Source organism: Bos javanicus, chromosome 5 (assembly GCF_032452875.1).
Source record: "Bos javanicus breed banteng chromosome 5, ARS-OSU_banteng_1.0, whole genome shotgun sequence".
Taxonomy (NCBI): Eukaryota; Metazoa; Chordata; class Mammalia; order Artiodactyla; family Bovidae; genus Bos; species Bos javanicus.
In genome coordinates, this window is record NC_083872.1 from 87031209 (window position 1) to 87057547 (window position 26339).

Below are 26339 nucleotides of genomic sequence, written 5' to 3' on the forward strand. Positions count from 1 at the left end.
TATTTTATTTTGGATGCCAGTGGGAGAAGAGGGGAGAGACTCCTCTCCAAAGGCTGACTCCACCCCTCAACCCCCCTACTCTGACAATCAATGGGCTAGAGTCTTTATAGACAGACAGCGTGAATTACACGCAGAAACAGCACAGTCAGCTCTGACAGTCATCTTGAAATTGGTCATCAGTGGTCTGACTGATCAGTGTCATCTTGATTATTTTAAGTACAATTAATCTTCAGTGCCAGGGTCGGTTTGTTTCCATTTCTTGAGGCCAGTTCTCAAAATTGTGGCAACTTATGTCATGGTTACAGTCTAGTCCTCATATAGTTAACGTCTTCCACCTGATAGGGATTTCAGTATCTGTAAGACAGCACACAGGATATGGCTCAGAATATTATCTATAGTCCTTGAGAAGGAACTAAAGATCCTTAATTATGTTTAATGACTAATCTATTATTATTTGGTCTCCTTCGACTCTTTTCTGTTTGTTTCTACATGTTCTCACTTTTCTGATTAAACTTATTCTTTGGCTAAAATTTTTCCACAGACGAAAGGCAGGCTGAGGACATGGGGGACAAGGACCATACGGTCCTGCTCTATGTCAGAAATAAATAAATAAAGAACAGTTTGACATTAAAAAGCTTCATAGCGCTAATCAGAATGCTGTGTTATTTTGAATGATACAGCCAAGTGGTTTGGCACTGTAAACATTTTAATCCTTAGGAATAGTAAAGATTTTAAAATAGGAAGCTATTTTCAAAAACCTACCTCTTTTCCTCTTGGAAATCTCTCTCTCTCTTACTTTTATATCTTCCTGTTTCCCTCTCTTTCTTATCTTTTCTGCTGTATATTTTTAGTTGCCACCCCTCTGTTAGTCCTTCTCTACCTGTCTTCCCCTTTTCTCTGTCCTTCAGTTTTTTCCTCCTCTCTCTTGTTCGTCAAGATCTGAGACACTAGTTACCCTTTTATTCTCCCACAATTGTGAAAAATGGAGCTGCCATCTCCTTTAGAACTATTTGCTTGTTAGCTAAACAACTATAATAATAATCTGCTGAGTCAAGAGTTTTCATTTTGAATAGCAAATGGCAAGGATGGAGGCTATCAGAGCAAAATGTATCTGGGCTGATTTTTTCACTCTAAATGGAAGATCTCCTGGAGAAGGAAATGGCAAACCACTCCAGCATTCTTACCTGGAGAACTCCATGGGCAGAGGAGTCCAATAGACTATAGTCCATGGGATTACAAAGAGTCGGACACTACTGAGCTGTTGGAGGCATAGCTGATAACATTCTAAATGATTGTAGAAGATACTAGCCTAGAGATACCTTCATCCATAATTCATCTTTTGTTATAAAAGCCATGAACACATCAATGATGGAGGCTTCCGTTTAGACGATAACACCAACTCTTCCGAGATTAGGGAAAAAATGTGGATTCTCTTGGAAAACAAAAGTATAGTGATGGAAACACAGCTCATTATTTTTATGCTAAGAAAGTACTGAACAATTGGTTTCTTAGCATCAGCTGAAATGGAAAGAATTGTTTTTCACTTTGTTTATTTAATAGTCTTCTATCAGTACTTTATAATAGTTATCTCAGATGGTGGGTGGTGACCTCTGGCTACCTGCTCTCCTGCACACTCACACCATTTATTATTCATTATTTATGCACACGTGGATATATGAAAGATAGAGATGAAGTCTAACAGTTGTAGTGTTTTTAAAAATCTTTATAATCTATGAAAGAAAGAGTTAGTTGTTCAGTTATGTCTAACTCTTTACAACCCCATGGACTGTAGGCCACTAGGCTCCTCTGTCCGATTATTATTATTATTTCAATTAGTATTCCAGTTATTTAAATTATTATTATAACTGTTTAGCTAATAAATTGTTTAGCTAATAAACATATAGTTCCAAAGAAGATAACAGCTGCTTCTCCAGCAGATCTTCCCAACCCAGGGATCAAACTCAGGTCTCCTGCATTGAAGACAGATTCTTTACTGTCTGAGCCACCTGTTAGCAAATTCCTACTTTTCCTTGACTTTTCTCTTGAGAAGGGAGGTCAGAATTATAGGAATGCTAAGTCAAAGTTGTTGAATAAGATCATTTTTTTTCATATGTATAATCGTATCATTTATTTTTTAATTTATAAAAAACATGTAGTACATTTGACTATATTTGGGGTATACAGTTCCATGAGTTTTAGCCACTACCACTATTAGAACAAACAGTAAAAAATCTGCCTGCAGTGAGGAGACCTGAGTTCGCTCCCTGGGTGGGAAGATCCTCTGGAGAAGGGAATAGCTACCCACAAGGCAATGGCACCCCACTCCAGTACTCTTGCCTGGAAAATCCCATGGACAGAGGAGCCTGGTAGGCTGCAGTCCATGGGGTGACTAAGAGTCGGACACGACTGAGCGACTTCACTTTGACTTTTCACTTTCATGCATTGGAGAAGGCAATGGCAACCCACTCCAGTATTCTTGCCTAGTGAATCCCAGGGATGGGGGAGCCTGGTGGGCTGCCGTCTATGGGGTGACACAGAGTCGGACACAACTGAAGCGACTTAGCAGCAGCAGCAGCCAGTATTCTTGCCTGGAGAATTCCATGGACAGTGGAGCTTGGCGGGCAACAGTCAATGGGGTCACAAAGAGTCGGACACGACTAAGCAACTAATGCTTTCACTATTAGGACACAAGACAATTCTCTTACCTCTCCCCACACACACACAATTCCTTTGGTTTCTATAACCACCTAGGAAGGAAATTCTCTCATCTCCTGCCCAGGAAATCTCAACCTTCATTGATAAGACAGCTGAAGCCGAGAAAAACCAACCTTCTTACAGTTCAACAACTGTTTTTACACTCCATCCTTTCTAATATGGCATTCTACTCTCTCTATTGTCCTTGAATTCGACATTCTTTGTTCATACCCAAGAAAGTATACATTTGGTTTTTTTTTTTTAATATTAATGTCTCATCTTATGTTGCTGCAGCAGTGACTTAAGTATTTAATTTCTGCTTTTCACTTTACTTTTAAAATCTTGATTGTGACTTAAATTTTTTCTAATTTTCATTCATCTTATATATATTTTTATCATAGTAAAATGTACATGGCATAAAATTTGCCATTTTAACCATTTTAACGGTACAGTTCAGTGGCATTAAGTTGACTCACATTAAACAGCCATCACCACTGCTCATCTCTGAAACTACTCCATCATCACAATCTGAAAGTCCTTACCCATTAAACAGTAACTTTCTGATTTTCCCATACCTCAAGCCCCAGGTATAACCACTATTCTACTTTTTGTCTCTGAATTATCTAATCAGGATACCCCATATAAGTGGAGTCCTACAAGATTTGGCCTTTTGTTTCTGGATTATTCATTTAGCACAGTGTCTTCAAGGTTCATCCATGTTGTATGCATGTGTCAGAATTTTCCTCCTTACCAAACCTGAATAATATTCTATCGTTTATATATACATTGTAATGATATTCTATATAACCTGTTTATGTGTACCACCTTTTTGTTTATCAGTTCATCTGTTGGTAGGTATTTGGGCTGTTTTTACATTTTGGCTATTGTGAATAATATGAACATGGATGTGCAAATATCTGTTCTAATTCCTGCTTTCAGACTTTTTGGGTATATCCTCAAAAGTAGGATTGCTGGATAATATGGTAATACTGTGCTTAATTTTTTAAGAAATTGACATAATGTTTTCTAGAGACAATGCAAAAGGATTCCAATCTTTTCCATATCCTCACCAACATTTGTTATTTTTCTAGATAGCCATCCTCATGGGTGTGAGGTGGTATCACACTGTGATTTTGGTTTGCGCTTCCCTAATGGGTAGTAATGTTGAGCATCATATCATGTACCTTATTAGCCATTTCTGTATCTTTAGATCCTTTTAATAGTACTCCTGGTAATTGATTCCTGAATAATGTTTGCTTTTTCATTTTTCTCACTTTAAGTGGGTCTTTAATTACTATTTGTTGACTGAAAGAGGGACACATGAATGAACCATTACTAACGAGAGTATTTATATCTCAATACCCACTAGATTTGCTACCTGAGTCAGGTTCCTTAACTTTGTTAAGCTATATTTTCATAATCTGTAAGTGGGGCTACTAATACCTGCCCCATTGGATCATTATGTAGATGAAATACTGTGCAAAATACTTCTGATACAGTGATATATCAACATGAAATGAAAATTTGCTAATAAAAATGTTAATTAATAAGTATCTGTTTAAGTTCTATAATACTTAAATGCTGAATGTTTCTTCGCTGTTCACATCTTAGGAGTACCCTCTTAAAAGAATATAAAATTTTTTAAAGCACAAATTTCATAGGAACTAGATCAGTATCTTTCAAGAGATGCTTATTGACTAAATTAAAGAATGATGAATGAATGCATATGCACACACACACACACACATTTTTAAGCTGCATTTGATCTGTGTGGCTTTTTTCATTACTAACAGTGAATCCAAAATATTGTGTTGCCTCAAACTCTATTGGATTGTTATTTTAAAAAACCATTAAATCTCTGGTAAAGTATTGAGTTAAAGGGAAAGAGTGAAAATTGGGTTTTGTTTCTTTTTATGGGTTAAAATGATAAGCTCTGGGTGATTTTTATTTAAATTTTATGTCTGATATTTTTCCAACTCTACTGCATTAGTAACAGTATCTCTTATCTCTATTAATAAAATAATAGTAATATTTACTAATTAAATTAATAAGGCTATAGTGCAGCATCTATAGAGGATATTGTGATTCTTTCATTATAGTTTGTAGGAAGTGTGATATACTAGAAAAGTACTGGATCAATGGTAAGTCAATTTGATGTTGATAGACTTTAATGGGTAAATCCTCCCAATTATGTAAGAGGAAACACTACTGAAAAATGTGTTTCCTATACTAAAGTATTTTCACTTTAAATCAGATTGACTTTATCTTCATTTTTTTTCCAATCATCCTTTTAATTTTCAAACTGACTGAGATCTGAGGTTGGTGTTCACATACTGATTTCAACCAAACGTCGAGGTGTAAGATCAGAAGAGGAATAAAAGATGGTCAAGATAAAAAAGAAATGTTAGATTTTTTAAAAAAAGCTAATTTGTCACTTCACTCATTGAGTATGAACTGAATAGACTTCTAACCCTTAAAATACTTTTTTCCCCTCTCTTTATTGCCTGGAATCTTAAGAGCTTTATCATTTGCAGTCATAAAATGAAAATATACACCAAACCCTCAAAGGGCAAGTATGAAATTAAATTATATTTGGGCAGCTGTAACCTTTTAAAACGATCAGATTCCAGTTAATGTATTTCTTCCTGTTCCAAGTGCTGCCATGGTGTTTGATGGTGGGAAGCAGTCCAAAGGGCATTGGGAGATAATAAATTCACTGTAAATTTCACCCCAAGGCATGTCTCGATACACCAAGGCCTCCATTTAGCAAGACTGACCTAAAACTCTTGTCACATCCAAAGGTCACTGAGGTTGGGGTTGGTGTGTCCCATCTATCTTTCCTTGATGTAAAGAATGACAGTTGAAACAGGACTGTGCTCATAAACAGTCATCTGAATATGAAAAAGAAGCTCACTTTGGAGTAGGTGGGGAAAGTAAAGGGAGAAGCATCTTTCACAGTGGGACTGGCAAATACTCTGCTTTTTGCAAAGTCAGTGAAAGGTTGACATGATCTCATCGCTTCTGTTTCACACTACTGGATTTGGTTAATTTAGAATCAGGTGTTTTTCTCTCTTGCTTTTATTTATATTTGTTTCCCAAAGCCTAGGGTGATTTTTAGTAACTATTTTTTAGATGACTGTAATATTTCCAACCTACTTTTACTTTAAAATAATACTCCTTCCCTGATTTAAAACTGTTCTTTTCAATTAAATTAATTTACAAGATGAGCCAATGCATGTAAACAAATTAAGAGAAAAATTATTTTTAAAAAAATGAAGCTTAATATGGTACTGAGATATAGTGTTGGTTTTTTTTTTCCTCTATTGTCCACTTAATCATATCCTTTTTTATTGTGGTAGAATATGTAGAACAATAAAATTATCATTTTACTTTTCTTAAATATGCAATTGAGTAACATTAAATTCCTTCCCAATTTGTGTAATCATCACCATTATTTCTTTCCCAAAATTTTTAGGTGTCCCAAATGGAAACTATAACTCCTGATTTCTCATTTCCCCCCTCCCCTCAGCCCCTAGTAACTTCTTTTCCACCCTCTGTCTCTATGAATTTGCCTACTCTATGTACCTCATATAACTGAATCTTACAATATGGGTCCTTTAGTGTCTGGTGGATTTCACTTAGCACACTGTTTTCAAGGCTCATCAATGGTGTAACTTGTATCTGTGAATTATTACTTTCAAGAATGACTTCATTTCTTTCAAAAACAGTACTTTTAAATGTCAGAAATCAGGAATATATAAATTATCAATTGTAATAATCATAAGTAATATATAGTGTAATATGGAGAAATAATAGACAATTTCTGGACAGATATAACAGAAGATTGAAGTCTTATAATTCTTCTTAGGGAAAAACATTATTTTTTTTCATCAATACTAGGATTTCTGTTTATTGATATGTTCTAAGGGTCTGAAATAGTGTTTGGTGCATAATAGGTGCCCTATAAATAAATATTAAAAGAATCAATCAATGTAAGGCAGGAAAGTAGAAGTTATAATTGATTATTCCTCTGAACTACTTCAATGACATATGAGAAATATGTCCTGCACAATTGAAAAGGAGGTCATTTGTGATCAGAGGAGATAATGAAAGTCAAAACGCACTCTAAATGCAAGGTTTGTTTTTGTTATTTTAATTGATTTAAGAGTAATATGTGTTTTGGGTAATGCAAATATTAATAGCTAATTTTAAATATATAGTTTTTATATTTTTAAATGGTCTAGGAAAATCAAGGTTAGTGACTAAGAATCAAAGCAAAATACAAAGCTTTAAAAATAAGATTAATTCTTAGTATAAATTATATAGGATTTCCCTCGTGGTTCAGTGGTAAAGAACCCACCTGCCAATTCAGGAGACATGGGTTTGATCCCAGGTTGAGACGATCCCCTGGAGAAGGAAATGGCAACCCACTCGAGTATTCTTGCCTGGGAAATCCCATGGCCAGAGGAGCCTGGCAGGCTACAGTCCTTGGGGTCCTAAGAGTTGGACATGACTTAATGATTAAATAATAACGACATAAATTATACAGGAAAGAGCAAGTATTTAAATAAGGATGAGACTCAGAAAGTTGAAAATTTTATATCAAAATTTATTCTATATTTTGAATCAATTTTAAATCATGTAAAAAAGCAATTAGGTAAATGTCATTTTAGTTAAAAGTGGGGTATGGGTGAATCAAAACCTTCCAGTCAATTCTTCATATTGTACACAGACTAACCTCCTGGAAATGCAAATCTAGTTACGTCATTCCTCTTCCTAAATTGTTCCAAATTCCCACCTTTCCAAACATTCCTTCCCTGACACTGGAGTTTCACTGACCTTCCGTGTACTTGTCTTTCTCTCTCCTACCACAAGGTTCTTCGGCCAGTACTTTTTTCTGCTCCATGTATGTAGTCACACCATAGCATCCTTCTGATCTCCAAGGAATCATATTTAAAGGGAAGACTTTCTTGGTCTGTCTGATCATACTATAGCTGTTTCTTAAATGTTCTCCTCTTTCCCTGTCTCTTAAATTCATTCTCCCCTATTAATTAAGTAGAAAACCAAACTGAAGCAGTGTTAATATTCACTGGCCAAGTGGAAGGAAGAGGATGAAAATGCTAGGGAAAATGTCCTCTGGGACTTCTCACTCCCTTCCCACCCTACATCTGTACCAATGTAGTTACCAGCGGAAGAGCCCCATCTCTGTCAGAAGTACTATTAGAATTGTCTTCCCCGGGCTTGTTCATCTCTTTACTCCAAAGCCTCAGAGCCAACTACTGTGTTTAAATGACCAGAAAAGAGCTTCATAAGGCACAGAGGTTAAGCATTATAAGTGCTAATAAAAAATTTGGATTTTAACCTCAGCTTACCTATGTGACTTTGGACAAACAACTTTTATTTTCTGTGTACTTTAGTGTCCTCTACAAAACAGTAATGTATTTCCTAAGGCCGTTGAGAAAGTTCAGAGAGACATGGCCTGGGCCTGGCACACTGTAAGCTTCCTATAAACTCTAGCTATTATGATTATTTTTGCTGCTGCTATTATCATTCTGTATGTAGATTTCTTTTGAAATTTAAGCTAATTCATCTTAATGTAGGTACTCAACCAACACTAATAATAATATGCAATATTTTCTTAATGTTAAAGGTTTATAATGAAGTAAATGAGGGAAAATACAAGGGGGAAATCTATAGGAAGAAGTCTTTTAATATGATAAGTGTTGTCTGTTAGTACTAACAGGGGTTTACACATATACATGCACTCCAGTATGAATTGGTGCGCTTCCCAGGCAGCATTAGTGGTAAAGAACCTGCCTGCGACATAAAAAGAAATGGGTTTGATCCCTGCGTTAGCAGGATCCCCTCAAGGAGGGCATGGCAGCGCACACCAGTATTCTTGTCCGGAGAATCCCTTGGACAGAAGAGCCTGGCCAGCTACTGTCCATGGGATTGCAAAGAGTCAGACCACGACTAAAGCGACTTTGCACGCACAGACGCGGAGAACAAAAAAAATCTTTAGTGGTTCTGTGCTTTCTTCAGGGATAGTAGAGTTCTATCACTAGAGATTAAGGAAGTTGCTTACTCTTGAAGACTTTAACTCCTGGTCTTGAAAACTGTCTTTGACTCAGAGTTTAGGAAAAATCCTCGTTACCTGTGGCTAACAGGGAGGGATATAAGTTTATCATGTGAAGTTTCATAAGTAACATTGCTACACATACGGTAAGTTTATATGATATGCAGTAGAAGAGAGAATTTTAAGGAATACTGACATCACTACTTATTTAACTTGGACAGTTACGGAGCTTTCATTTCCCCGTTGAACATACAGAATTGTTGTGGTGATCTCTGAAATAGCATGAAGACTTCTAGCAGAGTGGATGGTACATCATAGTCACTGAGAAAATCATAGATCCTGCACTTCCTCTCCCAAATGTGCTAACTATTTGCATCCAGCAAGTATACATTCTGGAAGTGAGTCTGTTTAATATAAAAGATTATATATATATATACACACACACATATATATAGTCTAATTTGATATGAACTAGCACTCATTTTCTTTTTGTATTGAGTCAGAATACTCTTTTTAATTTTTTTTTTTTAGAATACTCTTTTTAAAAATGTTTTGATTGCACCCCCCTCAATCTGTGGGGATAACGCAAACAGTAATTTCACAGTGATGAGCTTAGTCAAAGATAAGTGTCTGTTTTAAAAAAATCTTTCTGATAATACTCAGCTTTTCTGTATTTAATGGTGAATTCTTGGAAACAAAAGATTTTTTTCCCCTGAGAAACATTTCTTATTGTTACTTTGAAAGGAATTTCAACAGTGTTTTTATTCCCATAAAGTAAACTAATTAAGCATATGAGTATAGTCACTGATATAGAAAAGATTTGAAGAGCTATCCAGCCAGTGTCGTCCTTACCTTGCCAAATGGAGATGTATTTACTGGTTGGTGACCTCAGGAAGAGATGCAGAGTGTTCATCTTCCCACAATAATGAATGGCAAGTCTGGAGCAGCATAAAAAGGGTCAAGCGAATAGGTTATACATCATATGGGGAGGCAGATGTTGGAACATATTGTAATGGATTACTGTGCAGTACATGAAGATGGCTTGTGGAGTAGGAAAAAAAAACAAGAAAGGAGTGAGAGAGAAAGAGATAAACTATCAGTTGGTGTTTTCTTGCCTGACTCTTGCGTATATATTTGATTCTTTAAGGAACTTCTTCAATTATAAAAGTCAAAATGTTTTTCAAGCTATTCAAGACTTATTGGTGTGTAATAAAAGGAAAAAAGCCTTTTAAAATCTGTTTCATTTGAAGTGTTTCTTATTTATATGCTTCAGTATCTGCAGTATGACAGAGACAGCATGAGAGCATCCTACCTGTGAAAAAGGTCTTAAGATTTAAGGAAGTTCAAATGTGTTCTTTAATTTTTAGCAGGATGCCATCTTCACACCCTCTCAACTCTATATCCCTCTTGGATAGCTCCGTATTCTTTCCAGGTATCACACTGAGTGAAACCAAATTTGGGATAAAATAACAAAGCTCAATCTATGTATTATTAATATTTGGTGATAACAGCATTACATAGATAATATAGCTTTTGTACATGTATTCACTATAGATTTTTTTTAATAGAAAAATCACACTACAGCCAGACATAATATTTTACTTTTATTTTCTAATTTTTCAAAGACATATCACCCAGGAGTAGTGTATTTCAGGAGATGTGGATCATGATAGCAGTAGTTTCTGTCTTGGAGCCCCTGCCAGCCAGCCCCATATTTCCTCAGGCATGTTTTCCTAGTGGCTCACCTGTTTTCTGTGAAGGCAAAACATTCCTTTCCTGAGGTGGATAACAATTATTTTCCCCTGGTGGCTTGTCTTCTTCCTGTAATCCTGAACTCACCTTCGCATGTCACCTGACCACCCAGCCTTTTGAAGACTATATCCACTCAAGTTATTTCCTTGCTTAACATGCTAATGAAACTCTGATATTTCAACAGCTTCAAATCATTTTTTTTTTTAAATTATGCACCATTGATATGCTATTACTTGAGGATGAGGGGGTTGGATGGCATCACCGACTCAATGGACATGAGTTTGAGTAAGCTCCGGCAGTTGGTGATGAACAGGGAAGCCTGGCATACTGCAGTCCATGTGGTCACAAAGAGTCGGACACGACTGAGTGACAGAACTGAACTAAACTGATCCTTCATTTCTACAACTCTGTACAAAGTCTGAATTTACTTTCTCTTTTAGTTTGATACATTTCTTTCTTTTCTTCAAGTTTTGTGAGGAACTTTGTCCAAATCCTGGATCTTCCACATTCTGTAAACGTATTTAAACTTGCTTCTAGAAGTGACTGATGGACGCAGTCTGTCACTCCCATTGCCCTCTTGAGAATAACTCCTCACCTGGAACGCTAGACTGGAGGTGAAGTGAAAACTCCTCGCGAATTCCTCCAGGTGCCTTTCTTTCAGCCCCTTTCTCCCAGGGTCTGTGGTGGATCTGGTGAAGTGGCGGGAGTAATGCCTCACTCCCCAGCCCCCACCGCACTTACCTGGGTTAACCACCAAGAAAGTTGCGAGTAGGCAACTCTAGACATCTCCTCACTACCCCAAGCCTTTCACCCTCACACAGACTTGACAAACTGTCTCAGTCTTTAGAGCTGGCTGTCAACCCTAAGTATATAGTCGTCATTTTCTTCCAGCAGTCACCTAGTGCATGCCACTTCAGTCGAGTCTGACTCTTTGCAACCCCACGGGCTGTAGCCGACCAGCCTCCTCTGTTCATGCGATTCTCCAGGCAAGAATACCGGAGTGGGTTGCCAGGAAGATCTCCAGGGGATCTTCCAGACCCAGGGATTGAACCCACGTCTCTTGCATTGCTGGCAGTTTCTTTACCACTAGCACCACCTGAGAAGTCTTAGTGGTTAATAAAAGTTATCAACTTTCAGAACTCACTTTGGCATGCTAGTATTCCTTGATGGGTACAAAGAGTGCGTGGTCTTTTAAAATCTTTATTGCACTTCTCTATTACTACTTTTAATTTTTGAAAATTAAAAAATTATTATTGTGTAAGTATATAGATAGAAAAATCATATGAGAGGAAAATATGTTTAATTGTATTACTTTTTGTTGTCATTGTATTGTTTATCATTATGGACCTTTTGATAACAGCTATACACTGCTATTAAACTGGACATTCTCAGTCTGATAGGTTTTATTCTTCGAAGTTGAATTCAAATTTCAAGAACCCTTACAACTGAATGATAAAAAACCCAGCTTTTTAAAAGAGCAAATGATCTGAATAAAATTTTACAAAGAAGCCATAGAAATGACTTAATGGGCCTTCCTTGGTGGTCCAGCAGCTAAGATTCTGTGCTTCCAATGCAGGGGATTCTGATTCAGTCCATGGTAGGGAACCTAAGATCCCTCACGCCATGAGGGGCTGCCAAAAAAAAACAAAGTAAATTTTAAAGAAAGAAGATTTTTTTAAAAATTGCTAATAAGTACATGAAAAAGATGTTCAGTATCACCAGTCACTAGGGAAATGCAAATTAAAACCACAATAAGGTGCCACTTCACTTCTATTAGAATACTTGTGGTCAAAGATAGTACCAAAAAATTGATGATAGCGGCCAGTTAGAATACAGAAAGGTTCAGCCATTTTAGAAAGTTTGGCAGTTTCTTGACAAAGTAAACATTAACTTACCATCTCTATATCCTTGTGCTCAGTTGTGTCTGATGCTTTGCAACCCCATGGACCGTAGCCTGCCAGGCTTCTCTGTCCAAGGGATTTCCCAAGCAAGAATACTGGAGTGGATTGCCATTTCCTATTCCAGAGGATCTTCCCAACCCAGGAATTGAACTCTCATCTCTTGCCTCTCCTGCAAAGATAGATTCTTTACCACTCGGGCTACTTGGGAAGCCTTTTAGATTCATAGAGGGACTATTCTTGATAACCTAAAATTGTAAACAAACAAAATGTCCATCAACTGGATAAGCAGATAAACAAATATGGTATATCAATGCAAATGAGTGCCATTCAGCAGCACGATGGAGCAGAATACTTATACAGCTACAACACAAAGGAATCTCAAAAACATCCTAAGTGGAAGACAGATCTTTTTTTCTTCAGTCTCCTCCAGTTCTGCCCCACAATTTTACATGTTATGTTCACTTACCTGGAATATCTCTCCATTCTAACTTTCTGTTGCAACTTCCTTAAAGCCTCCTATTCAATAGGACTGTAGCTGGGTGCCACCTTATAGTGCTTTAAACAAGAATCAGAGCCAAGAAATCTGTCCCGTCTAGAACAAAGCCATTTATCTTCTCTTGAGTGGAGCTGGGAGCTAGAACAGTGGGAGTGCAAGCTGTGGGCCCAGTCTTGAAACAGCAAGAATCTAAATTCACATCTGCCCTCCAGATCATATTAGTTCATGGAGGGGAAAATATGCATAACATAGAATTTGCCATTTAGCCATTTTTAAATGCATGTATCATTGGCATGAAGTACATTCACATTGTTGTGCAGCCAAAATGACCGTCCGTCTCCAGAATTTTCTCATCTTCCCAAATTCACATTCTGTTGCTATTAAGCAGTTACATCCCTTCCACTTCCCCACTCCACCCTCAGCGCCTGGGGACCACCGGTCTTTATGTCTCTATGAAATCGACTACACTAGGTTCCTCATATAAGAGGACTCATACAATATTTGACCTTTTATCATTGGCTTATTTCACTTTGCATAGTGTCTTCTAGGTTCATTCATGTTATAGCATTTGTCAGAATTTCCATACTTTTGAAGGCTGAATGACATTCCATTCTATGCACATTACACTCTTGGCTTATCCAACCCTCCCTTGATGGGCACTTGGATCTCTTCCACCCGTTGGCTAATTATGACCAATGCTGCTGTAAGCATGGGTGTAAAAATGTCTGTTTCAGGCCCCACTTTCAGTTACCTTGAAATATATATCCAGAAGAGACTTGTTTTTGGATCATACAGTAATTGTTTTGTTCTGATGAATTACCATAGTGTTTTCCAAAAGCAGCTACACCATTTCACATTCCCAGCAGAAAGGCTCAAGGATTCCAGTTTCTCCACGTCCTCACCAATACTTGTTATTTCTTTTTTTTTTTTAATGATAACTGTCCTAATGGGTTGTGAGTGATATCTCATTCTGGTATTCATTTGTACCCAGCTATTTTGAAGGTATGTTTGTTCAGGTGAGAGAATGAACCATATTTTATTAACACTTCACTAGCTTGATTTGTAAATTGTAAATTTTTATATATGTGGCATGGATTTTCTATTTGTACTTTTGCCCTGGAATCCAGCAGATTTTAGGTCTATCATGTTTTTTGTGCAATGTGCTTGAAAAACATAAAAAAAGAGCCTATGGTATTAAAGCAAGAAGTCCATGTTTAAACTCAAGTTGCTTTGATAATTTTCTGTGAAGAAACATTATGAAAAATAATGTACAAAGCAAATTTATTCCCATCGAAACATGCTGATATGTTTTGAAAGATTTTCTTCAGTACATTAGTTTCTCTTTAAACTCCACATTTAAGTTACATTAAGAAGCTGAAATTAAGCCATAAAGATAACACTTATGGAGCCTTGAAATTGCTTTCTGAATATTTTCCTCACAAATGTTAACTCTATGTCCCTTCCCTTAAAAAAACAAACATGACCGTCAGACATATCATATCTAAATGTGAATCTCTCAGGTTAGATTTAAGCTTTAGGAATATCAATTTTTAAAATCATAATAAACCACAACACACACATTTTAAAATTTCTAATCAAAATAGTTAATACATTATATACATATTAACTTTTATTGCCAGATTTAAGTCACTGCACTTAAAAAAAAATCATGTGCCATTTCTCTACATGTTTGAGCTTCAAAATTCACTTAATAAGGCAGTTTTTAGCTCTGTGATGTTCTTTTTGAAGATTTAGGGCTATATGTGTTTGTTGATATGCAAGTTTAGAAGTTACTACTTCTAATTTCTGAGTGAGAGCTTTCTCAGTCACCAAGTAAAGGACTTCAGCTTTCAGCCTTGTTCCTGTGTAAATTCTTGTGATAGATTAAAACAACTTTATTGGTCTCATTTAATTAAATACTGAAAATATATAAAAATCATTTATAGATATAGTATGCCACTTTCTATGTATCATTGTTTGATATGAAATTTCAGTTGGAGATAAAGATTCTACTTCTAACATAATATTAAACAATTAATTTAGCAAAAACAATACTAAGTGGTTGTCCAGTGTATTGGCACTCTTCACTCAAATCATGGAATCAGTTTTTTTTTCCCCTTTTCATTTTCACAGCTGTTACTTAAACTGTCATTCAAATTACCACTACTAAGTTTTGACAACCTCTCTAACTCTTGTCTTCTCTTTATTCTATTTTAAACCATCAAATTGATTGCTCTCAAGCTTTCAGTGGCTTTCTCTTGCCTACATATTAAGTTTAAACTATTTTGCTTATATTTCAGGATTTTCTGTAAGTTGAATTTAGCCTAAACCCAGAACTTTTCGTTCTTCCCAAGGTTTGCTCTCAATCAGGTCATTGTCCTGTCTACCACCCCTGTGCTCCTATTTGCCATCCCATCATGCTGTCTGTTCCCTTTGTGACAGTCTACTCATTCCTGCTCCTGGACCTGGCTTTAAGTGGTGCACAGTCCCACCTCTCTTTTTATGCTCAGCTTAGCTACACCTCTATAATGAAAACATATCAGAATGCACTGAGTCATTTCCTTTTTTTTGGCATGCCTTTAACAGTGGCACACAGTTGCAGTATACTTATAGTCTCAATATTTTCTGTTTACCAGTGTTGACCTAGGGAAGAAACTATGTTTATATGTTTTCTGTATCCTCCACTGTACCTAACACAGTCCAGAGTATGTAGTAGGAGGTTGGCATGTAAATGTTGCCTAGTTTCTTGCTTGGTATAATTGTGTCCATGCTTAGTTGCTCAGTTGTGTCTAATTCTTTGCAACCCCAGGAACTGCACCCTGCCAAACTCCTCTGTCCATGGAATTTTCCAGGCAAGAATACTGGAGCAGAGTTGCCATTTCCTTGTCCAGGGGATCTTACTGATCCAGAGATCAAACCTGCATCTCCTGCATTGGCAGGTGGATTCCATACCACTGAGCCACTGGGAATCCCACTTGGTATAATTAATCCATGAATAATTATGACTTGTTACTTATTGATCAAGCATTTTTTGCCATGTGTTTTTCTGAGTGTTCTGTACACATTTTGTGATGTATTTCTCACAGTAACCATGTCAGGTTAGTTTTATTTATCCCTGAATTTGCAGATTAAGAAATTGTGGTTCAGAGTGGTCACTCAAGATCACTAGTTTAGAGCTGGGATTAGAATTGTGTTTTGCTCTGGTGGCTCAGACACTAAAGAACCTGCCTGCAATGAAGGAGACCTGGATTCCATCCCTGAATCCGGAAGATCCCTTGGAGAAGGAAATGGCAACCCACTCCAGTATTCTTGACTGGAGAGTCCCATGGACAGAGGAGCTTGGCGGGCTACAGTCTATGAGGTTGCAGAGTCAGACACAACTAAGTGACTAACACTTGCCTTCCTTTTAACTCTCCCTCCAAAAGTAGAAATGGCCCTTGAAGCAGCTTAAAATGCTCAAGATACAAAGATGTAATTTTAAGGAACAATTTGAGGCAAAAGTGAGAGTTCCTTTTATGTATTGGTAGACATAGATAAACATACTTATGAGCACATGAACACCAAGACTCTAAGTAACCAGTGAATAGATTCCAACCTAATTGTACATCATTGTCTCCATTAAAAAAGAAAATCATTGTCTGGAGTAGGTGTAGGGATAGGGGAAAGGAAAGGGAATAAGAATGCAATATTTTAAGTCATAGAAAAGACAGAAAATCTAATGCTCTGTGGGATCAGGGAGTTTTAGAGATCAAACCAAATCCTTAACATATTTGTTTCCAGATAAGGGTCAAGTTATTCTTCAAGGTAAAAACGTGTTTTTCTGTCAGTCTGGTTAACTTCATGACCTGAGTATTCTCTTTAAGCTTCAGCTTTTTAGCTTAGAACCTCTCAACTTCCTTCTGATGTTAAGAACAACTTAACTGTTTTTCATAAAAGTACACTTATTATAATACGCCTTATATTTAATTCCAGGTTTTGTCTGCTATCCTTTAAAGAGAAACATGAGCCAGTTTTGTTGTTAAACATTTTTATTTATATATAATTATGTGCATGCATGCTCAGTCGCTTCAGTTCAGTTCAGTTCAGTTGCTCAGTCGTGTCTGACTCTTTGCGATCCCATGAATCGAAGCACACCAGGCCTCCATGTCCATCACCAACTCCCAGAGTTCACTCAGACTCACGTCCATTGAGTCGCTTCAGTCTTGTCCAATTCTTTGGCGACTCCATGGACTGTATAGCCTGCCAGGCTCCTCTGTTCATGGAATTCTCCAGGCAAGAATACTGGAGTGAGTTGCCATTTCCTTCTCCAGGAGATATTCCCCACCCAGGGATTGAACCCTCGTCTCTTGCGACTCCTTCACTGACAGGTGGAATCCTTACCACTGAACCACCAGGGAAGCCCATATATATATAATTTTATATGTATATATTATTAGTATGTAAATGAGATCTGTGGTTAAGGGCATGCTTGTTACTTCAGGTGGCTTTCAAGTCCCTGTAGATTCCATGCGCCTCCCCTCTCAACAAGATCAGCCAATGATTCTGAGATTATATACCTCCTTCACCTCAGGTGGTGCTCAGTGGTAAAGAATCTGCCTGCCAGTGTAGGAAATGCTAGAGACATGAGTTCAGTCCCTAGGTTGGGACGATCTCCTAGAGTAGAAAATAACAACCCACTACCATATTCTTTCCTAAAACATCCCATGGACACAGAAGCCTGGCAGTCCATGGCGACACAGTCCATGGGGTCGCAAAGAGTCAGACACAACTGAGCACACACACACAACACAGTGGTACAGATACCTGTCATTATGCTCAAGTCTGCTTGAATAAATGCTATAAAATACTAATCATCTCTTGACTTTCTTGTTTTATTATCAGTCAACACACCCATCTTAATGGATAAACAAATGGATATAAGTTTTTGAAAAGTTGAATTAGAATTAGTCTCAGCAGCATTTATTTTTTAAGTTGCCTACCCTTGATATATGCTGCTGCTGCTGCTAAGTCGCTTCAGTCGTGTCCGACTCTGTGCGACCACATAGACAGCAGCCCGCCAGGCTCCCCCATCCCTAGGATTCTCCAGGCAGGAACACTGAAGTGGGTTGCCATTTCCTTCTCCAATGCATGAAAGTGAAAAGTGAAAGTGAAGTCGCTCAGTCGTGTTAGCAACCCCGTGGACTGCAGCCTACCAGGCTCCTCCGTCCATGGGATTTTCCAGGCAAGAGTACTGGAGTGGGGTGCCATTGCCTTCTCCCACCCTTGATATATAACCAGGTATGAACCACTGTCAGTCTCTTTAAATCTACTGAAAAGTTATTTTAACTTGTGAATGGCCAAATTAGGTCCCAGCAGTATTAAAAGTTCTGGTTTATTTATTTGTGCAAGCCCAATGTATATCAGATCCTGTAAGACTTGAGGCCTCTTTATATTTCTGTAATATATCATAAATTCAAGGAGCACATATATTTGACACAAATTAAAATATGTTGGAAATGGATATTTCCTATTTCCAAAGCTTGTCAAACTAAGAAAATTAGATGTTTGGGGTGGGAAGTGTAATGATCTGGGAAAAGTGGGAAGTTAATCACAATTGAGGAAACATAGTTCTGTATATCTGCCCCTTGCATAGCGAAAACCAACTATTATAGAAAGGAGAGAATTAAGCATTGTTCCTTAATGTTAATCATACTGAATGTTAACCATAAATTAATATTAACCTTACTGAGGAGTGAGCTTATGATTTTTTCATCATCAATTATTTTATCTCTATATTTTTTAAAACGGCCAGTTTCCAGTAGCCTATTCTGATAAAAATATGTGTTTAATTGGGCTCGAGTATTTTAAAAATTTATCTTTTTTTCTACTCAGGAATTTTAAAGACAGTTTAAACTCAGATAAACCTTAATTAATAAATAAAACCAAATGTTTCATTTATTTGAATGAGGGAAGAACATATAAGGTTTTTTTTTAATCCCAAGCATATACCATCTCCAAACTCAACTCATTCAAGTGTTTCAGTCACACTTATATTGTATTTTTAGTAATAGTTCTAATACTTCCTGGAAGTTTTGAATCTTTCTATAGTGATTGATGTTTAAACATTTAATCACCATTTATAAGTGATTAATCATCTATCTAATTAAATAATACAGATAGTCATTATTCTTTAAATACTCTGCAATAATTTTATAATGATCAAATTTAAATTTTGAGTAACTAATTTGTTCACAATTTTCTTTTTAGCTACAGAGGTTAAAATATCCCATGTCATTTTTGTAATTACTAAACAATCTTATGTTTTTGTGTATACTAAACCAGTAATATGTGTTGTTAGCTTCTAGAAGTAATTGCCACTGTAATTTTAAAGATAAGGATACCATTTACAGTACAGTGTGAAATTTGCAATATGTATTATAGCCAGCCAGTATTTTAAAATACAGATATTTTAAATTTCAGTACACTGGGAAAATTTTAATTTGCAAAATGATATCCTGGGATATTGGTTATTTTCTTAATAGCTTAAAAACCAGTACAGGATGATAACGGAAGAAATTACTTTCTGAATTGCAGAACTTAATACATAGATTTTTAACTTAAGTGTGGGAAATGAGTCTTTTCTGATACTTTGAAAATGGTAAACTCCCAGTCATCATCAGTTCAGTTCAGTTGCTCAGTCGTGTCTGACTCTTTGCGACCCCATGGACTGCAGCACACCAGGCCTCCCTGTCCATCACCAACTCCCAGAGTTTACTCAAACTCATGTCCATTGAGTCGGTGATGCCATCCAGCCATCTCATCCTCTGTCGTCCCCTTCTCCTCCTGCCCTCAATCTTTCCCATCATCAGGGTCTTTTCAAATGAGTCAGTCATCATATTTGACATCATATCCTTTTACTTCTGAGGTAGTCTATTAAAAAGTGAAAGTTGCTCAGTCATGTCTGACTCTTTGCTGCCCCATGCTTATATAGAGTCCATGAAATTCTCTAGGCCAGAATACTGGAGTGGGTAGCCTTTCCCTTCTCCAGGGGATCTTCCCAACCCAGGGATCAAACCCAGGTCTCCCACATTGCAGGAAGATTCTTTACCAGCTGAGCCACAAGGGAAGCCCAAGAATATTGGAGTAGATAGCCTATCCCTTCTCCAGCGGATCTTCCTGACACAGGAATTGAAGCAGGGCCTCCTTCACTGAAGGCGGATTCTTTACCAACTGAGCTATCAGGGAAGTCCAATCTATTAAAGCCTTATAAATTAAATCTTATTCTTTTTTCTGATTGGGATAAGAAATAACATAATTCCAATTCATGCAAAATAAAGTGGGGGAGTAACAGTCATTTTTAATAGTATTAATATACTTCTTTGTAATTTCTCTTGTCGGGAATGTATTTTGCATTAGTTTGCATAAAAAATAAGTCATGATGTTTAAAATAATTTTAATGTCCTGTTTTTGTTTAGACCAAAGTCACTGGAAACTGTGAAAAAAATATAAATATGTTTTCATGTAAATAAATGCCAGTTTTCAGTTTTCATTATTTCATTTATAGAGAGATCCCACTTATCAGAGTCTCTGGTTTATCCTGAACAGTTTCAGTCTTTCATATTTCTCTCAGAGAAAAACCAAGATAATCCAGAGAACTATTTGACAGTACTCTTCCTTGAAAACTTTATCTTTAGCAGCAATCTTTTTATTACAGAAGTTCTAGCTTGCATAGTAAAAGCTATCCAAGAACTCTTAAGACAAATGAGAAATGAGAAATTGTGCTGTATTTTATACATATATATACATACATACATATGTGTGTGTGTGTGTGTGTGTGTGCGTGTGTATACTTATTTATTGGAAGCTTCCCTGGTGGCTCAGACAGTAAACAATCTGCCTGAAGTGCAGGAGATCTGGGTCAAGAGGATCCACTGGAGGAAGAAATAGCAACCCACTGCAGTATTCTTGCCTGGAGAATTCTATGGACAGAGGATCCTGCTGGGCTACAGTCCATAGGATCACAAAGAGTCAGACACGACTGAGTGACTAACACACACATACTTATTTATTAATACTTATATGTGTATATATAGATACTTGCTTCTTCAATCATATTTTTTTAACTTTCACAAACTGCTACTTGGAGATGAAAAGAGTGTTAATCTAAACATTTGAGGTGACTCCTGAATTGAAAGCAACCTACTTGTTTTAAGATACTACATGATATGGCTATAGTTCACAAGTAAAATTTTCCCTTATTATTAAATGGATTTGTTGAAAGAATTTTTGCTGGTTATTTAATAAGAAATATTTAGTGATGGCTTAGTCAAAGAGTATGCATTTTAGATAGTATTCCTTAAAACCCTAATCCTCAAGATTATCTCATTTGTCTGTGTTTATATAGCAGGAAGTAAAGTGGCATTGTGGCAAACATCCAGTTAATTTTAATCAATGGAGGTAGACTGACCAAATAATGTTCTTCAGATAGTCTCCTTCCATTCCCTTCCAGTGGCTTTTTTGTATTTCTGCACAACTAATAATCAGAAAAAAGTTGTGACAGTTGTCCATTTCAGCAAGTCAAAGAAGGGAAGCATACAGGGTTTGAACCAATATGGATAGTAAGAACATTACTTAGTGTATGAAGCTACATTCTTTTGTAACACACCATGTAAAATTGAAAGAGAGGGGGGAAAAGTTATTAACCAAATAACATGATATACAGAACCACCACTGATGTTGGTAAAGAGTAAATATGGATAACTGTTATTTGCTTTGAGTCCCTGGTTATACTAAAACTAAAATTCCTTGTGTGTGGTGTATGTCATTTCCCCCCTGAGAAGTAAGTCATGAAAGTTGAAGTGACAGTGTCTATCTTTAAATATTCCAAGGCACTAAAGAAAAATACCCATAGGAAAAATATCGCATCTTATTATAGGATTATAGGTACTTTCTGAGAGGTGCATTTATTTCATTGCTGATAGTCCTTTTATTTATTTTTTTTTCTCTCTCTCCTGTAGCAGTTATATGCTGCCCAGCTAGCTGCAATGCAGGTATCTCCAGGAGGAAAGCTCCCAGGCGTATCCCAAGGCAACCTTGGTGCTGCTGTATCTCCTACCAGCATTCACACAGACAAGAGCACAAACAGCCCACCACCCAAAAGCAAGGTACCCCTTTGAAGAAGCTACATGTTTTGGCATTTAGAGTTTGCTTTTTGTTTGATGATATGTATTGAATACCTATTACGTACCAGTAACTGGGCTAAATGCTAGATCGTCAAGGAAACAATGGTTAGTAGAATCAGTAAGGATCGTGTCCCTATAAATCACTCACACAACATTTAGTCACTCATTTATTCAATGAAGATGCATTGATAGCTGTAGTAGAAAATTGATAGCTGTAGTGATAGAAATATTTGAAAGGTAGTTGTGCTGTCACCAAGAATGTTATAGTCTTATAAAATAGATACCCATACTCTATTATATAAGGTCTTAGAAGGAGTTACAGGGAAAGAATGTTAAGTTATTAGGACAAAAATATTATTTATACCTTCAGTGAGGGACCTGAAAAAATTGTTCCAGCTGCCTCCCTGTGCTGAGCCTTCTGCTGGGCGCAGTGGGTAGGACGAAGAGCGCGAGAAGATGGAGAGGGCGGGGCGGCGAGTCCGGAGCCAGAGATTGAAGCGATTTGGGATGGGCCGAGCATTTGCGCGTCGCCCTTCGGCCTGAGTAGACCAAGACAATGCTACCAGCGTCATCCTTTATACCAGAAAGCTGGCGGGCACTATGGGGAAAAAACAAAACAAGAAGAAAGTGGAGGAGGTGCTAGAAGAAGAGGAAGAAGAATACGTGGTAGAAAAAGTTCTAGACCGTCGAGTGGTAAAGGGCAAAGTGGAGTATCTCCTAAAGTGGAAGGGGTTCTCAGATGAGGATAACACATGGGAACCAGAAGAGAACCTGGATTGCCCTGACCTCATTGCTGAGTTTCTGCAGTCACAGAAAACAGCACACGAGACAGATAAATCAGAGGGAGGCAAACGCAAAGCTGATTCTGATTCGGAAGATAGGGGGGAGGAGAGCAAACCAAAGAAGAAAGAAGAGTCAGAAAAGCCACGAGGCTTTGCCCGGGGTTTGGAACCAGAGAGGATTATTGGAGCTACGGACTCCAGTGGAGAACTCATGTTCCTAATGAAATGGAAGAACTCTGATGAGGCTGATCTGGTCCCTGCCAAGGAAGCCAATGTCAAGTGCCCGCAGGTTGTCATATCCTTCTATGAGGAAAGGCTGACGTGGCATTCTTACCCCTCAGAGGATGATGACAAAAACGATGATAAGAATTAACTTTCTTGAATACCAGCCCCTGTCACATCTGACTGTGGGTTTCAAGTGGGGAAAGAAGGAGTTCTCCTTGTCTTGACACCATAAAGGTGGCTTGAGAAGATGTCCTTTGAAGAGCCAGTATAGTTTCTGTGCCCTACAGCAGCCCAAGGGCTTCAAAGCCATTCCATGCTGTACAGTTTGCACACCCATCCCAGTGGAGGGGAAGGAGGGTCAGTGTTGCAAGGCAACCCCTTCTGAACTTTGCTTTAAAAAAAAGCAAAGGGCCTTCTATGAAGGACAAAACGCAGAATGGGATGTGGGAGAGCAAGAGGTACTGTAGATCTTCAAAGAGCATCTCCACAACCCACACAGCCTTCTTCCCGATAGTGTTAACTCTGCATTTTTACAGCGTAGCATGTGTGTAGTTTTTGGCTATTACTGGTGTATTATTTGGGGTGGGTGGGGTGGGGTGGGAAAGAAGGGAGATGGGTTAGGATCATTTTTGTTAAAATTTGGGGAAACGGTGAAACAAAGGAAAGAACAACTAATGATGATTGGGTTCTGTGTCCAGAATATTGTATCCTTTCAAAAAATGCCATTGGCAACCTAAATGAGGACTGTGAGAGACTGTTTAAAAGCTGTGAATGCCTGAAACTTAGAAGCCAAGGTATTCCCTGCCTGAGCTTAATGCTGTTCCCAACAAAGGAATAAGAAGCTACCAAAGCTGCCATTTGGGGGATGGAAACTGGTTGAGGAGGATAAGTCTTATTGGAGTGTATACATAGGCAGATCATTCTGTCTTAGAGGTGCTACTCATGAAACTGACAAGAAGACCCTTTCTTTTCCTATTGTGAAGTTACAAATATCAGCTTCTCCATCCAAGCCACTGGTGAAGTATTTAGGGAAGGGCAGAGAGTGGTATAGGAGGTAAGTGAGTAGGGAAAGACAAGGGCCGGTGCTCATAGGGTAGAAAACTCTTGGAGCCTCTGTTTTTTGAACTTTGAAACCATTGGTGGCAGGGTTCAGTCACTGACAGCACAAGTTCAAGAGTTGAATGATTTCAAAAGCCCTGGTCTCAGGAGAAGATAAATATTCATACTGGGGCAGTGGTTCACTTTAAAACAAAACAAATTTTTTAATCCTAAGAACTAACTAAAATCCAAAACGCTGTCTTGAGTCATGAGATCCATCAGTTGTTGACATCATCTTGATCTGCATCTAGAACTCCATTGTAATTTTTAGGCGTGTGTTAGGTTTTTGTGAAAAGTTGTTTAAATGTAAACTTCATATCAACACTGTCAGTTTTTTGTCTTAATAAAACTATATAGATTTATAATCCTTAAAAAAAAAAATTGTTCCAAAGGAGAACTGAAATAGACCTTAAATATGAGTATGATTAGAGCGTAGAGAAAATGTTTTATTTAAATATCACCAACTGGTTATGTGATATAGTATAGGTACAATTTCAGACATATTATCCAGCCAATTAGAAAGACAATGCTAGTGTTAAAAGTTAGAGTATTTAGAAATAGTTTTGTTTTTAGGGCAAAGAAACCATTTCCTGAGAGAGCCTCGAAAAGGACCGGGGGGGGGTTCAAATAATTTGTTTCTTGGCTCAAAAGAAAGAAGCAGAAAAATTAATTTAAATTTCTTCATGATTTTTAATCTCTTACCTAGATGATTGTATATGAATATTATTAAACTTCCTATATAAAAAAGTAAAGAGTATCCATAAAGTAATTTTATTGGACATTGCTCAGGGAAATAATCACACATTAACAGTTAGAAAATATTCAGTAGAAAACTTGACACAGTGAATTTACCCCCCAAATAATGCTGTTTGTCTTTTGCTGAATTACCTAGAAAGTTCCTTCTGCTCTCTATTTTAAGAATTCATCTTGAAATGTCTGAAGAGTAATAGAGTTAGAGTAGTCACAACAATAGAAAAAATACACAGAGAAAAAAATTTAGAAATTTTTGAAAGAGAAAAAAAAATCCTAGAGTATTTTAATTCTCCTCTAGTGCCCTGGCACATGCTTTTCATAGTCAGTGTATTAATCCAGAATAGAAATTGGGAAAGAGAACATTTGGGTTGGGAAAGTGTCCTCTAGCCTCCATCTTCCCAAGCCCCCCAAGTCTGTTTTTTCATACTAATAGATAAATACGTTTGGAATAATAACTCACCCTGGACAAGGACCTTAGACATGATTCGCTAGCAACATGTACAAAGATATAGAGGAAAATTATGTACTTGATACTGTGATGTTAGGAAATATGATAAGCCTTTTAAGAACTCTTTCAGCTGTGTAATGGACCTTCCATGTTCTGCGCTTGAGGTGTACTTGAGGTGTGGTGTGCTTTTCTATATAATCACAGCAGAACGTGTTTTTAAAACTTGGTAATAATGATGACATTTATTAAATATAATTTAATTTTAAAGCAGTGATATTTTGGTGTCTCCAAGGAACAGTAGTTTCAAAGTATTCCATGTATAGGCTCAATTCAGTTAGTAAGTTCAGTCACTCAGTCATGTCCAATTCTTTGCGACCCCATGGACTGCAGCACACCAGGTATCCCTGTCCATCACCAATTCCTGGAGCTTACTCAAACTCATGGCCATTGAGTCAGTGATGCCATCCACCATCTCATCCTCCATCTTCCCTTTCTCCTCCTGCATTCAATCTTTCCCAGCCATGGGGCTTTTCAGATTAGTTGGTACTTTGCATCACGTGGCCACAGTATTGGAGTTTAAGCTTCAACATCAGTCCTTCCAATGAACACCCATCTAAAGGACTTATCTCCTTTAGAATGGACTGGTTGGATCTCCTTGCAGTCCAAGGGACTCTCAAGAGTCTTCTCCAACACCACAGTTCAAAAACATCAATTCTTCAGCGCTCAGCTTTCTTTATAGTCCAACTCTGACATCCATACATGACCACTGGAAAAACCATAGTTTGACTAGATGGAACTTTGTTGACAAAGTAGTGTCTCTGCTTTTTAATATCCTGTGTAGGTTGATCATAATTTTTCTTCCAAGGAGCAAGCATCTTTTAATTTCATGGCTGCAGTAGCCACCTGCAGTGATTTTGGAGCCTCCAAAAATAAAGCCTGTCACTGTTTCCACT

General features: G+C 37.4%; 2 protein-coding genes across 16 annotated transcripts in view; both read left to right on the forward strand.

Annotated features, from left to right (window-relative positions):
* SOX5 (SRY-box transcription factor 5) overlaps positions 1-26339 on the forward strand; it is a 1175689-nt gene that overhangs the window by 1060345 nt on the left and 89005 nt on the right. For 14 of the 15 annotated variants that reach the window (XM_061417626.1, XM_061417628.1, XM_061417625.1 and 11 more), the window contains one exon: positions 21916-22062. The exons of the other annotated variant lie outside the window; for it this stretch is intronic. In XM_061417626.1, coding sequence (XP_061273610.1) covers positions 21916-22062 — 147 coding nt within the window. The remainder of the gene's footprint in view (positions 1-21915; positions 22063-26339) is intronic. 15 annotated transcript variants of the gene reach the window in all.
* On the forward strand, positions 22559-24550 carry LOC133248012 (chromobox protein homolog 1-like). Its single transcript, XM_061417639.1, has one exon. It carries the CDS (start codon positions 22681-22683, stop codon positions 23233-23235), a length of 555 nt encoding a protein of 184 aa, XP_061273623.1. The 5' UTR covers positions 22559-22680; the 3' UTR covers positions 23236-24550.